Source organism: Mauremys reevesii, linkage group 1 (assembly GCF_016161935.1).
Source record: "Mauremys reevesii isolate NIE-2019 linkage group 1, ASM1616193v1, whole genome shotgun sequence".
Taxonomy (NCBI): Eukaryota; Metazoa; Chordata; order Testudines; family Geoemydidae; genus Mauremys; species Mauremys reevesii.
This window is the reverse complement of record NC_052623.1, coordinates 175,899,388-175,915,248: the sequence shown is the minus strand read 5'-3', so window position 1 is coordinate 175,915,248 and position 15,861 is coordinate 175,899,388. Positions and strand designations below refer to the sequence as shown.

Sequence of the window (15,861 nt, the reverse complement as noted above, 5' to 3'; positions counted from 1 at the left end):
GTCTGCAATGCAGTCCAAGAACTTATTGGATAGTCTGTGCTCTGCTGTGTTATTTTCCCAGTATATATCTGGATAGTTGAAGTCCCCCCATACCACCAAATCTTGGGCTTTGGATGATTTTGTTAGCTGTTTAAAAAAACGTCATCCACCTCTTCCACCTGATTAGGTGGCCTGTAGTAGACTCCTAGCATGATATCACCCTTGTTTTTTACCCCTTTTAGCCTAACCCAGAGACTCTCAACACTTCCGTCTCCTATGTCCATTTCCACCTCTGTCCAAGTGTGTAAATTTAATATAAGGCAACACCTCCTCTCTTTCCCCCCCCCCCGTCTATCCTTCCTGAGCAAGCTTAAACATAAGTTTGTGCCCTGAACATAAGATTCAGTCCATTTTTAAAAACATAATTGAGTAATGTAGGTCTCAGAAACCTGGATTTGCCTTTGCTTTTAGGAGGTTAATAGATGTCTCCTCTGGTAGTCTTCTGTTCTCCATGACGTGTGTACCTACAGAAATTCAGAACCTCCTCATTTGCCTTATAAGACCTCCCATACAGGGGATATGATTTGATCAAAAGTGAGTTAGAAACAGCACACAACACCAGCCTGGATTATATCATTATCAAAAAAATCAGATCTTGAGGGGGAAAGTTACTGCTGACCAGACAGAACAACTTGCCACCTTCTGCATCCACGCTAATGTCCACTAGTTCAGGAATATCAAGTAATTTTGAGGCTAATGAAGAGCTTAGGGATAATGGTAGGATGACAAATAGGAATGAGGATATGGAGGTAGATATTACCACATCTGAGGTAGAAGCCAAACTCGAACAGCTTAATGGGATGAAATCAGGGACCCAGATAATCTTCATGAAAGAATATTAAAGGAACTGGCACATGAAATTGCAAGTCCATTAGCAAGAATTTTTAGTGAATCGGTAAACTCGGGGTTGTACCGTCTGACTGGAGAATTGCTAACATAGTTCCTATCTTTAAGAAAGGGGAAAAAAGTGATCCGGACAACTACAGGCCTGTCAGTTTGACATCTGTAGTATGCAAGGTCTTGGAAAAACATCTGAAGGAAAAAAGTAGTCAAGAACATTGAGGTCAATGGTAATTGGGACAAAAAACAACATGGTTTTACAAAAGGTAAATCCTGTCAAACCAACCTGATCTCCTTCTTTGAGAAGGTTACAGATTTTTTAGACAAAGGAATTGCAGTGGATCTAATTTACCTCAATTTCAGTAAGGCGTTTGATACGGTTCCACATGGGGAATTATTAGCTAAATTGGAAAAGATGGAGGATCAATATGAAAATTGAAAGGTGGATAAAGAACTGGTTAAAGGGGAGACTACAATGGGCCGTACCGAAAGGTGAATTGTCAGGCTGGAGGGAGGTTACTAGTGGAGTTCCTCAGGTTTTGGGATCAATCTTTTTATTCCTGACCTTGGCACAAAAAGTGAGAATGTGCTAATAAAGTTTGCGGATGACAAAGCTGGGAGGTATTGCCAATACAGAGAAGGACCGGGATATCATACAGGAAGATCTGGATGACCTTGTAAACTGGAGTAATAGTAATAGGATGAAATTTAATAGTGAAAAGTGCAAGGTCATGCATTTAGGGATTAACAAGAACTATTGTTATAAGCTGGAGAGGCATCAGTTGGAAGTAACGGAGGAGAAGGACCTCGGAGTATTGGTTGATCACAGGATGACTGAGCCGACAATGTGATATGGCCATGAAAAAAGCTAATGCGGTCTTGGGATGAATCAGGCAAATTATTTCCAGTAAAGATAAGGAGGTGTTAGTACTGTTATACAAGGCACTGGTGAGACCTCATCTGGAATACTGTGTGTAGTTCTGGTCTCCCATGTTTAGGAAGGATGAATTCTAAGTGGAACAGGTTCAGAGAAGGACTACTAGGCTGATCCGAGGAATGGAAAACCTCTCATATGAAAGGAGACTCAAAGAGCTTGGCTTGTTTAGCCTATCCAAAAGAAGGCTGGGGGGAGATATGATTGCTCTTTATAAATATATCAGAGGGATAAATACCAGGGAGGGAGAGGAATTATTTAAGCTCAGTACCAATGTGGACACAAGAACAAATGGATATAAACTGGCCATCAAGGAGTTCAGACTCAAAATTAGACAAAGGTTTCTAACCATCAGAGGAGTGAAGTTCTGAAACAGCCTTCCAGGGGGAGTAGTGGAGGCAAAAGACATATCTGGCTTCAAGACTAAGCTTGATAAGTTTATGGAGGGGATGGTATAATGGGATAGCCTAATTTTGGCAATTAATTGGTCTTTGACTACTAGCAGTAAATATGCCCAATGGCTTGTGATGGGATGTTAGATGGTGTGGGATCTGAGTTACTACAGAGAATTCTTTCCTGGGTGTCTGGCTGGTGAGTCTTGCTCACATGTTCAGGGTTTAGCTGATCGCCATATTTGGGGTCAGGAAGGAATTTTCCTCCAGGGCAGATTGACAGAGGCCCTGGGGGGGGGTTCGTCTTCCTCTGCAGTTTTGGGCACAGGTCACTTGCTGGAAGGTTCGCTGCACCTTGAAGTCTTTACACCATGATTTGAGGACTCCAATTGCTAAAACACAGGTTTGAGACAGGAGTGGGTGGGTGAGATTCTGTGGCCTGCATTGTGCAGGTCAGTCTATTAGATCAGAATGGTCCCTTCTGACCTTTAAAGTCTATGAAATTATATGCAATTTCTATTCCATAGCACATCTAAAATGCATGATGGGCTTGCTGCATTTTGTGGCACGTTACTGTGGTGAGACATTATGAACACATACTTTCTTGGCTCTAGTATGCAGTGTCACGCTTACATATATTTAGGGGTATACAAAAATGGTCTGCTGGGGAAGTGCCAGTTTTTTAGTTACCCTCTCAACCATTCTCTCTAATCAGCCCATCATCCCAGAAGTCGCCATTGCACTCAGGTTAATGCTGTAAGAGTGCTGAACATATCTAATCATAATGCAGGGAGATGCTATGGCAAGCTTTCCTGTTCACAAAGCTCTGTTAATATGAAATATCAAATTCTACAGCTCCTCTGCTATTCCATCTTTCATATAAAAGTATTTTCAGGCCAAAGTCTGCCCTTTAGATGTTACATATAAGTACCATAGCTCTGACTTAAGTATTTAAGTATTGCATGAACCTAGGTGTGATTAAATTACTCAGTATTATAACCTTTGGAAGGGTAAGATGAGCTCCTGCTTATACTACAAAACTCAACTATGGCCATGAGAACACATCTTTCACTCCTTATTAAATTAGAGCCAGTTGCTGCCTTTTGGAAGAGGAAAATGCTGAATACTTCTGAAAATCTTTGCTTACTCTCAGTAATATATCATCCTTAATCTACTGCATTCAGAACTCCGTGATATCAATCAATGCCAGTATATACACCTGTAACAGTAGTAGAATTATACCAAAAGATGATGCTGTTTCACAAACAGGGCCGTCTCCAAGTTTTTTGCCGCCCCAAGCAAAAACATGTTCCCGCACCCCCCCCAGCCCTGCCCCAACTCTGCCCCTTCCCCACCTCATCCCAACCCCTTCCCCAAATACCAAGCCCCGCCTCCTCCCACAGGCGTGTCACATTTCCCCTCCTACCCCTCCCTCCCAGGCTTGCCTGGGAGGGAGGGGGGAGAAGCGGAGCAGCGGCACACTCGGGGGAGGAGGCGGAGGTGAGCTGGACGGGGGGAGAAAGCAGTTCCTCTGCCCCTCCCCAGGGTTACTTCCTGCGGCCCTCCCTGTGTCCCCCCCCCACTGCCTCAGCTCACTTCCGCTCCGCCTGCTCCCCTGAGCATGCTGCTGCTGCTGCTTCGCTTCTCCCCCCTCCCTCCCAGGCTTGCCGCAAAACAGCTGTTTCTCACAGCAAGCCTGGGAGGGAGGGGAGAGAAGTGGAGCAGTGTCATGCTCAAGGGAGCAGGTGGCAGTGGAGCAGAGGTGAGCTGCGGGGGGGAGTGGTTCTTCTGTCCCTGCCCCCCCCCTGGGTTACTTCCTGCAGCCCTCCCCATGCCCCTCACCTCAGGGCCGGTTCCTGGCTTTTTGTGCCCCTAGCAAAACAAACAAACAAACAAAACACACACACACACACACACAAAAAGGAGCCAGAGTGCCGCCCCTTGGAAAGCAGATGTGGAGTGCTGGTGCCTAGAGCTGGCCCTGTTCACAAAGGCAAATATGGAAGGAATTTGCAGATTTGCATTTCAAAAAACAGTTAAACCATTCCTGAGGCTAGACTTCAGCATTAGTTTCAGTATTCATGCTTTGTTCTGGTCTCAAAGCTCCTAACACTCCCTTTAATTTTCTGATGTAAATATAAACTGATTGTTTTAGTCTTTTCACGGACTTACAATTTTCCCTCCTGATCCACCATTTTCTAATAGTGTAATACATGTTAGTGTTGATTCAGGTAATTTTACCCACATTTAGTCAAGCTACATTCTTGTGAAGGAGACTTCAAGCACACATGCTGAAGATATGTGGATATACCATCTCTGCTTTTTCAGTAGGGTGACAAGTAATATTTGAAGATCCAATAATACACTATTGGATTACTGTAATGTTTAGAGACTTCAGTCAAGATTGGAGCCCTGTTGTGCTAGGTGCTGTACATATACATAGGAAAAAGGCTATTCTTGCTCCAATGATCTTACAATCTAAAGAGAAATCTAAACCTAAACAGAAAAAGGATGGGGGACAGGTATATTAAATGTCCAATTTTACACACCAGGAACTAAGAGTGTAAGTGACTTGCTGAAGGTCACATATGAAGCCTTTGACAGAGACAGGCACTGAACCCAGTGCTCATAGGTCTCAGTTCAGTTGTAAACACAAGACCATCTTCTCCCACTCAGTTATAGAGGCTGTAACCTGAGCTATATAGATTATGAGTAAAAAATCCCAATTATCACTTTGAGGGTTGATAGGTTTTTGTCCCAAGATCAGGCTCAGTATTATTAAAAATTATATAGTTGGTAACCCTGATGTGCACAGTGAAACACTCTCACTGTAGGAACTCTTAAATTTACAAATAAATATTTTATTAATACATTTATCAAAGTCACACACACTCTAACTCAGTAAGGTAGAATACAGATAATACAGAAATTACATCTGAACAACCATACTCACCATCCCTTGCAGAACAACCTGAAATGTTGGCCAATATCTTCATCACCATCAGCTTCCTCATCTTCACCAGTAGCCACCATTCTGGCCCTTCCTAAGGGCTCCCCTATTGCCCTGGGATGCCACTTTTATATATTACACTGACGTTACCATGTCTAATGCATATTTAATAGGAGTTTCTCCCCCTTTCTTTATTTGTATTTCCTCCCCTTACCAATGTTAAGGTGTCCTTCTAGAGGTTAGTGTATCTATGATTTCACCACCATTATCATATATGTCAGTTTGTTGCCATGGCACTCTTGCAGTCAGATGTTCCATCCAAAACCTTCCAGAAGCTGGTGTCAGTTTATGTTCTGTGGTTATATCATTATGGAAAAAAATCCCCCTATACTGTACTTCCTGTTCCCCAAAGTTTATGAGTTACCTAAGTTTATCTATCCCAAAGTTCCTAGGCCTTAAGCCTCATGCTAACTGCTGTAGCCAATGTCTTACAGGATACCAGCCTGTAGATTCCTTGTATTACTGCTGAATATGATAAAACAGAATATAATGGAGGGAAGCTGGCCCACTGGGTTACAAGCCGGTTAACAACCATTTAAATATATAAACAGAGCCATATTTCAGACATTCAGATTCCAGAAATGATGCTACTATGTGATCAGCTTATAGAATATGTTCTCAGTGGACATATGTTCTTCTTTTCTTCCAAAATGAAAACGACTAAAAGTTTTAATTGTGACTGATTTTAACACACTGAATATTTTCTTTAATACCCCTAAAATTTAAAAAGAGTGTGATTAAAATATTTACTAGCAACAATGAGATTAAAATTCATCCAACCCCTTCAGATGGATAGGGATTACCTACAGCAGCAGAAGATGGATTAGGGATGCATCAGCTTCCTTTAATTCAGGTAGGGACCATTGGATGCCTGGTTTGCCATGAGGAACACTAAGATTATGTCTATGCTTGGAGAAAGGGGTGTGATTGAAGCAACACTCACTCTATCTCTCAGCTAGCATGCTAAAAATAGTAGTGAAGCCACAGCAAAATAGATTCCAGGTCCAGAAGAGACCATTGTGATCATTTAGTCTGCCCTTCTCTATAAACTAGAACTTCCCCACAATGTTCTTAGAGCATGTCTTTTAGAAAAACATCCAATCTTGATTTCAAAATTGTTAGTGATTTTGAAGCCACCACAACCCTCGGTAAACTGTTGCAATGGTTAATTTCTTTTAAAATTGTACACCTAATTTCCAGTCTGAATTTGTCTAACTTCAACTTCCAGTCATTGGATCACTGCATAGGTAGTGGTGAACAGCAGTCTAAGAACAAACCCTGTGCATACATGGACCCTGTACATATTTAATCAGGGGTGGCTAGTCCGTGCTATCACTCGCCAATACCCATGCTACTATACCTACAATACTATTTCTAGGGCATTGGCTCTATGAGCGTGAGCACAAGTATGTCTTCGGGAGCTGGGAATCACACTCCCAACTCCATCCTGTCTCTCCCACATGGCCTAAGTGGGAGGAGACAGGACTGTAGTGGTCATATCACAATCTGCCAATTCCCTATTGGTGGTCAACATGGCAACTAGATAGGCATGCGAGCTCCCCAGCTGGCCACCTGCTTAGTGTGGCAGTTTTAAAGGCATGTATGCAGCAGCAGTGCAGCCTTTTTTTGTCCTGCCCCTTCCCTTAAGGTTTTCTTAAGGGACTAGGATTAAAATCATGCTAACTAAATACAAGGATACTGATCATCAGGATTCAAGATAGAATGGGTAGTAGGTAATACATGTCACTGTCTCTAACCTCAGGTTTTACAAATGCTTTCTTGTGTTGCTTTGGATTTTCCTTTTTGTGTCATAACTTACCCTCGTCAGCCACTTTAGACCACAGGTAAGAGAGGGATTCCAAAAAGCTGACCATAAGGGACTGATGCAAGTTTTGCCATGTGCGATGAGGGCTTATGCTCTCAGTACAACAACTGGGCTGCTTTCATAATATACATAAACATTTGGGCTGCTGATCCCCGGTGCACTTTATTATACCAGGTATGGCTTTAGTTTCTTTCAGGTTGTAGGTCTGGAGACTAGGACAGGCCCTCCATTGTATTTGTGAGATTTAGCTTTCACGGGCTTCTTGTTACTGGCCATTAATTGTTCAGCATTTCCTGGCCATAATGAAGCTGCAGCCAATATCAGTAATTTTTTCTCTAAATTAAGTATGCAGTTTGTCAAGTCAGAGCTCAGAAGGATTCAAATATGGAATAGAGTTATTTAGAGCAGCAAATACTTATAAAGAGATTAACTAGGGCATCATCTAATTGCCAGACGAGAATTCTTCTAAAATAAGATCCAGAATCCAAGATGAACATAAGAATGGTCATATTGGGTGAGACCAAAGGTCCACCAAGCCTAATATCCTGTGTTCCAACAGTGGCCAGTACCAGATACTGCAGAGTGAATGAACAGAACAAGGCAATTTATCTATCCCCTGTCATCTAGTCCCAGCTTCTGGCAGTCAGTAGTTCAGGGACACCTAGAGTATGGGGGTGCATCTTCACTAATAGCCATTGGACCTATCCTCCAAGAACTTATCTAATTCTTTTTTGAAGCCACTGATACTTTTGGCCTTCACAACATTCCCTAGGAATGAGTTCCACAAGTTAACTGTGCACTGTGTGAAGAACTGCTTCCTTATATTTATTTTAACCCCTCTGCCTATTAATTTCATTGGGTGATCCCTGATTCTTATGTTGTGGGAATGGGTAAATAAGACTTCCTTATTCACTTTCGCCACACCATTCATGATTTTATAGACATCTATGACATCCCCTCTTAGTTGTCACTTTTCTAAGATGACTAGTCCCAGCCCTTTTAATCTCTTCTTATATGGAAGCTACTCTAGCCCTCTGATCTCCCCGCCCCCCCCCCCCCATTCTCTTCAACTTTTCTAGTTCATATATATAGATAGATTCATATAGATGGGACAACCAGAATGAATACCCTGCACTGAAAGGGGGGGGGGGGGCATTGTCCAGGCTTGCTGGAGGAAGACAGTAGTGCTTTATGGTGAGTGGGTGCAGGGAGGGAGAACAAGATCAGAAACTGCTGCAAAAAGGTGGTGTTCGTCAGCTTTGCAGCACTGACTCACCACCTTGGAATGTAATGGTGGGGGTCTTTAAAGGTGCAAGCTAGGGCATTGGAAACCCCATTCTCCATGTAGCAAGCAAGGCAGCACCCCTCCTCCCTTCCCCCCCTTAAGGTGCAATTATCAGGTGGGTTTGAACCTGCTGTAGGCATTGTGTTATTCACTCGTTTTTAAGGGGCCTGGGAAGGAATTTTTTCCCTCACCACCATATTGGCTTCGTTGGAGTGGGTTTTTTCACCTTCCCCACAGTGGGTGTTAGGGAAGACCTATTATGGTGAGCACAAAAGGTGTGGTAGGCTATATGTCACCACTTATTTGGTAACTGTGGGGTAGATGTCCAGTGCAGGTACTCCTTTGGGAAGGCATCCAGTGACCAGATAAATCGCATGGTAAAGGACTTAAAAAGATGGTGCTGGTTAAATGAACGGAACATTGCGGGGTTTGGGCTTCAATGGTTGGAACGGCATAGAGCCAAACCTCCTTTCTTATCGCCCATCTTACCCCTTCTACAAGGGAGAGGAGGGTGGATGGTAAGGTCCTGACAATGGATTTGCTGGAGGGACCTGGATGGAAAAAAAGGGGGAGCTGGTGAAAGCCTTCTTCCTGGTTAATTATAAAACAAACAGGGTTTACCTGCGCTGTACACTTTTATCTGCCAGGTAGTCCCAGTCATCTAATAATAAAGTTGAAGCCTGATTAAATCAATATTAAGTGTCTCCTGCCCTTCTTTTGGTATAGCTGGACAACTCCACACAGTGTTCAACAGAATTCAAGGTCTCAGCATACAATGGATTTGTATAATGGCATTATGAAATTTTCTGTTTTATTATCTATTCCTTTACTAATGGTTCCTAAAATTCTGTTAGCTTTTTGACTGCCAATGCACATTGATGAGATGGTTTCAGAGAACTATCCAAAATGACTACATGAGAAACTCATAGATGAGAACTGACTTTGTAGCAGTCCATATTATGAAGTAACACGTTTGTAAATTCAAATTTCCATGATAACCTTAGTAGTATATACTTGAATAAAAATGTGTTGCATATTTTATGGAAACAGAGGGAGATAACATATTTGTTTAATACTCTCTTTTTTTTGCAGATGCTCCAACATTTGTGTCAAATCAAACCTTGTATTATTCTTGGGAAGGCAATCCTATCAATATAAGTTGTGAAGTACTATCTAATCCTGTAGCGTCAGTTCACTGGAGAAGAGGAAAATTAGTTTTACCTGCAAAAAATACTACCCATTTAAAGACTTACAGTGCAGGAAGAAAGCTGATATTAGAGGTAAGGCTTTAAATGTAAATTAGAAAACTACATTTATCAGTTGAGAGTCATTTAATTTCTTCACTGGTCAGGAATTACTGGGATTGTGTAAAACACTTACAGATCAGATCTGTGATGTAATGAAGAAAAAAAAATCTTATGAGGTATTTATCTCCATATTCCTTGTGATCAGCTAGAAAGAAGTCCTTGGTTCCAATCAATTGTCTTGCCTTCAATTCACCACTTTCAGTGAACATTAATATAATCTGAGTTGTTTGCAAAGTAGTAAATAAAACATGAATATTTAAAAAATAGTAAAACTGATTCAGTAGATTGATATTATCAATGATTTAGTGCCTGCATGAAAAGATTTTGGCCATTTCAGTCCAGCTCAAAGCAGACATGTATATGCAGTACAAAATTTATTGGCTTTCTTGTTGGCAGTCTCCATAACAAGGCTGTTGTATACAGACTAAAGTCCTTTCTTATCTCATAGAGCCAGTCCCAATAAGTCAGGAACAAACTATGTTGTCTGGCACACATGAGAAAAAACAAGATGCCAAGGATGGGATTTAATTAGGCCCCAACAACTATATTAACTTACTTCATCTGCGAACTACTTTGCAATAACTCATACAGTGCAGGTCATAATTCCTTCCTTTATCATTTTCACCTGCGGCAGGGCTGATGACAGCCCCTCCCCCCTCAACAGCTGGTCCCTAGCCCACTGCTTGGACTCCAGCACCCTCTCCTCATATGAGGGTTGAGGAGATGAGAAGAGGGGATTGTATCCTCACTCTACCAGACAATAGGAGTCAGAGTCCTGTTTCCCGCCTGTTTTAGGGGATGCCTTTCCCTAAGCCCATTTCCAGTTCTGGTTTATCAGGGAACTTGACCTCAGTGAAGTTAGTAAATATGGAAATAAAAGTTATATCCCATAACATCAATGGCAGTTTTGCTTAAAAGAGGAGGTCAGGATTGGGCCCCTACATTATACATAGGTGATAGAGATCATAAACCTCAATATTCAAACAAATTGTAATGTCACAACTTCAGTTAAAAGAATGGCCACTAAGGGCATGTCTATATGGAGAGTTAGTATATAGCAAGCTGTGGTGTACATCTACAGGGGTCTAGCATGCCACATGCTAGCTGGCCATTTGGACACTGCTACCACACACTAAAAGTTACATAGTGCTCTTTGACCCATTGATGTTTCAAACAGTAGTAGGTCAAAGTGCTCAGTGGAACTTTTAATGCACCTTTGCTATGTCCACGCTGCAATTTATGATGTGACTGCTAGTATGCTGCAGATTTATACCCCAGCTTGTCATGCACTAACTCTCCATATGGACAAGTTCTAAGTATCTAGTGCTTTAAATCAGGGGTTCTCAGGACAAATTTGGTGGCCTCACAGTGAAGCCAACAACTCTTGCTGGTGAACACTCTCACACTTTTTCTTAAATACTTAATTAGCTGCAGGGAAAACAAATAATTGTCCAAATCATTGTAACTGATTTAGTGCTAGCCAAGAAGTCTGTTGGGAAAAAGGATGCTGCCTCACTACCTCAGGGCTGAACCCAAAGCCTGAGCCCCCCCGGAAAGGTGGGGAACTCACTGGCTGCCTGGTCCTCCCGCATTGGAAGAGGAAGACCAAGGATAGGGTAGGCCCACTGCTCAGTGAGGAGGGAGAAACAGTAACAGGAAACTTGGAAATGGCAGAGATGCTAATGACTTCTTTGTTTCGGTCTTCACTGAGAAGTCTGAAGGAATGCTTAACATAGTGAATGCTAATGGGAAGGGGGTAGGTTTAGAAGATAAAATAAAAAAAGAACAAGTTAAAAATCACTTAGAAAAGTTAGATGCCTGCAAGTCACCAGGGCCTGATGAAATGCATCCTAGAATACTAAAGGAGCTAATAGAGGAGGTATCTGAGCCTCTGGAAAATCATGGGAGATGGGAGAGATTCCAGAAGACTGGAAAAGGGCAAATATAGTGCCCATCTATAAAAAGGGAAATAAAAACAACCCAGGAAACTATAGACCAGTTAGTTTAACTTCTGTGCCAGGGACAATAATGGGGCAAGTAATTAAGGAAATCATCTGCAGACACTTGGAAGGTGGTAAGGTGATAGGGAATAGCCAGCATGGATTTGTAAAGCACAAACTGTGTCAAACCAATCTGATAGCTTTCTTTGATAGGATAACGAGTCTTATGGATCAGGGAGAAGCGGTGGATGTGGTATACCTAGACTTTAGTAAGGCATTTGATACGGTCTCGCATGATATTCTTATTGATAAACTAGGCAAAAACACTTTAGATGGGGCTACTATAAGGTGGGTGCATAACTGGCTGGATAACCGTACTCAGAGAGTAGTTAATGGTTCCCAATCCTGCTGGAAAGGTATAACAAGTGGGGTTCCGCAGGGGTCTGTTTTGGGACCGGCTCTGTTCAATATCTTCATCAACGACTTAGATGTTGGCATAGAAAGTACGCTTATTAAGTTTGCAGATGATACCAAACTGGGATTGCAACTGCTTTGGAGGACAGGGTCATAATTCGAAATGATCTGGACAAACTGGAGAAATGGTCTGAGGTAAACCGGATGAAGTTTAATAAAGACAAATGCAAAGTGCTCCACTTAGGAAGGAACAATCAGTTTCACACATACAGAATGGGAAGAGACTGTCTAGGAAGGAGTACGGCAGAAAGGGATCTAGGGTTTATAGTGGACCAAAAGCTAAATATGAGTCAGCAGTGTGATGCTGTTGCAAGAAAAGCAAACATGATTCTGGGATGCATTAACAGGTGTGTTGTGAGCAAGACATAAGAAGTCATTCTTCCGCTCTACTCTGCGCTGGTTAGGCCTCAACTGGAGTATTGTGTCCAGTTCTGGGCACCGCATTTCAAGAAAGATGTGGAGAAATTGGAGAGGGTCCAGAGAAGAGCAACAAGAATGACTAAAGGTCTTGAGAACATGATCTATGAAGGAAGGCTGAAAGAATTGGGTTTGTTTAGTTTGGAAAAGAGAAGACTGAGAGGGGACATGATAGCAGTTTTCAGGTATCTAAAAAGGTGTCATAAGGAGGAGGGAGAAAACTTGTTCACCTTAGCCTCTAATGATAGAACAAGAAGCAATGGGCTTAAACTGCAGCAACGGAGATTTAGGTTGGACATTAGGAAAAAAGTTCCTAGCTGTCAGGGTAGTTAAACACTGGAATAAACTGCCTAGGGAGGTTGTAGAATCTCCATCTCTGGAGATATTTAAGAGTAGGTTAGATAAATGTCTATCAGGGATGGTCTAGACAGTATTTGGTCCTGCCATGAGGGCAGGGAACTGGAGGTCCCTTCCAGTCCTAGAGTCTATGAATCTATTAATTGTGCCCCAGGTGTCTCCATAGCAACCAATACCAAGGTGGTGCATCCAGGAGCAAAAGGGAGGGAGAGGGTCTGCTGCTTTGCCCTCCCCCCACACCTTCATCACAGCCCAAGAGGCTGTGACTGCAAGGAAAGTCACGGTAGCCGCATTTGAGAAATGCTGTTTTAAATTAAAGTAGTATTACTCAAATACATTTGAGGAAATACATTGAACACGTTTCCCTTACCAATTGTTCACAGCCACACTACTTTCCAGTGATCACAGATAAGGCTACGCATACCCTGAATCTTGCAGTGTCCATTTGTGAGGACCCAGATATCATGGAAGACCAGCTCACCTATCTCTTTCAGCCACCACCTACACCTAATGTTAGGTTAAATGTTTATAAAGGGCTCGTAGCCTAGTCCCGTCCTCTTTCCTGGACAAAGTGGCCTCCTTTGCATATTATGTACAGAAGGAGGGGTCATGTTGCCTCTAACTTCCCTAGAGGACATTTTCCATTCCGTTTTGAAAATCTGGATTTGAAATATTTCATCTTATCCTTCTGTTTAATGAATATTTTTTCCATACAAGCTTTGCAAAAAAAGGAGAATTTGTCACAGATCTACCACATTTATGTCACCATTTTGTGCAATGTATTTGGCAAGGTAAAATAAGGGGACATCTTAATACTGTTTAAGCAGAATGAATTTAATTTTTGAGAAGGTCAATGATATTCTTGTAATTAATCTTTAGAAAATATGTAACATTTGTTTATGCTTATTTTAAAGATTGCTCCCACATCTGACAATGATTTTGGGCGATATAACTGCACAGCTACTAACAGAATAGGAGCAAGACATCAGGAATATACCCTTGGGCAAGCTGGTGAGTATATTGTGTCCAAGTTACTATAACCATACCCTTGTATTTTCACCAGTGTGAAATACAATTGGACTTTTCTGTTCAATTAATTCTACTGGAGCCTTTAGAACTGTCTTTTTAGCCCTCAGAAATATGACAGTGTAGGTAAAACAAACTGGTTCTCTCAAAAACAATGGACCTGATTCTTCTTTCACTTACAATGATTTAATGGGGTTATTTTTGTTTTCTGCCAGTGTAAGAAAAGGAGAATCAGGTCCATCTCTTTCATTTCTGCATCCAGTGTTTCCTTCTAAGGACCAGGATCAGAAACAAAAGTGCTGAAATACTGCAGCAAAGCCTATTTTTAAAGAGATGTTTGCAGATGACACTAAACTGGGAGGAGTGGTAGATAAGCTGGAGGGTAGGGATAGGATACAGAGGGACCTAGACAAATTAGAGGTTTGGGCCGAAAGAAACCTGATAAGGTTCAACAAGGACAAGTGCAGAGTCCTGCAGTTAGGACAGAAGAATCCCATGCACTGCTACAGACTAGGGACTGAGTGGCTAGGCAGCAGTTCTGCAGAAAAGGATCTGGGGTAACAGTGAACGAGAAGCTGGATAGGAGTCGACAGTGTTCCCTTGTTGCCAAGAAGGCTAACAGCATTTTGGGCTGTATACTAGGGGCATTGCTATCAGATCGAGGGATGTGATCATTCCCCTCTATTCGACATTGGTGAGGGCTCATCTGGAGTACCGTGTCCAGTTTTGGGCCCCACACTACAAGAAGGATGTGGAAAAATTGGAAGGAGTCCAGTGGAGGGCAACAAAAACGATTAGAGGGCTGGAGCACATGACTTATGAGAAGAGGCTGAGGGAACTGGGATTGTTTAGTCTGCAGAAGAGAAGAATGAGGTGAGATTTAATAGATGCTTTCAGCTACCTGAAAGGGGGTTCCAAAGAGGATGGATCTAGACTGTACTCAGTGGTACCAGATGACAGAACAAGGAATAATGGTCTCAAGTTGCAGTGGGGGAGGTTTAGGTTGGATATTACGAAAAAAGTATTTCACTATGAGGGTGGTAAAGCACGGGAATGGGTTACCTAGGGAAATGGTGGAATCTCCTTCCTTAGAGGTTTTTAAGGCCCGGCTTGACAAAGCCCTGGCTGGGACGATTTAGTTGGGAATTGATCCTGCTTTGAGCAGGGGGTTGGACTAGATGACCTCCTGACATCCCTTCCAACCCTGATATTCTATGATTCTATGTATAGTCCAGGTTTGCCAACTAAAAGTGCAGAATTTCACCTTCATTTTAGCTGTCCGGTTAAGTCCATGGGTTGAACAGATGTAATTTAGAGCAGGATTTGGCCCAAGGATTTAAGATTAAATTCATTCAAGCTGTCAGACTTTTGGGTGCTAATTGAAACATATTCAAATGTTCTGTTGAAGTTCATCTAGGCTTTGGTTTCCAAACTTGTTCCGCCGCTTATGCAGGGAAAGCCCCTGGCAGGCTGGGCCGGTTTGTTTACCTGCCACGTCCACAGGTTCGGCCGATCGCAGCTCCCAGTGGCCGCAGTTCGCTGCTCCAGGCCAATGGGGGCTGCTGGAAGTGGTGGCCAGTGAGTCCTTTGGCCTGCGTCGCTTCCAGCAGCTCCCATTGGCCTGGAGCAGCGAACCACGGCCACTGGGAGCCGCGATCGGCCGAACCTGTGGACTCGGCAGGTAAACACACCGGCCTGGTCCATCAGGGGCTTTCCCTGCACAAGCGGCAGAACAAATTTGGGAACCACTAATCTAGAGGATTGTAGATTAATTTAAAAATAAGATTTTATATTCACCCTTTGGCAGGATGAGAAATTTAATGCTTGGTTTTGCAGAGTACTGGTTATATGGAAGGATTTTGTTGTTGTTGAATGACTAAAAGAATAGACCAGAGTTGGTTTCATAGCATTTTTTCATTTGTCAAATGCCAAAATAGAGCAGTGAACCTTCACCAAGTTTACAGGATCAAAAAACATTAGGGGCCAGTTCTTTAGGTGTTACACCGCTTCCTTGA

The 15,861-nt window shown here is 42.4% G+C and overlaps 1 protein-coding gene across 1 annotated transcript in view; it reads left to right on the top strand.

Moving 5' to 3' along the window:
• The window catches only part of NCAM2 (neural cell adhesion molecule 2), a 536,258-nt gene that overhangs the window by 394,512 nt on the left and 125,885 nt on the right, over positions 1–15,861 (top strand). The window contains exons 10-11 of the mRNA XM_039520366.1: positions 9,418–9,605; positions 13,735–13,831. Coding sequence (XP_039376300.1) covers positions 9,418–9,605; positions 13,735–13,831 — 285 coding nt within the window. The remainder of the gene's footprint in view (positions 1–9,417; positions 9,606–13,734; positions 13,832–15,861) is intronic.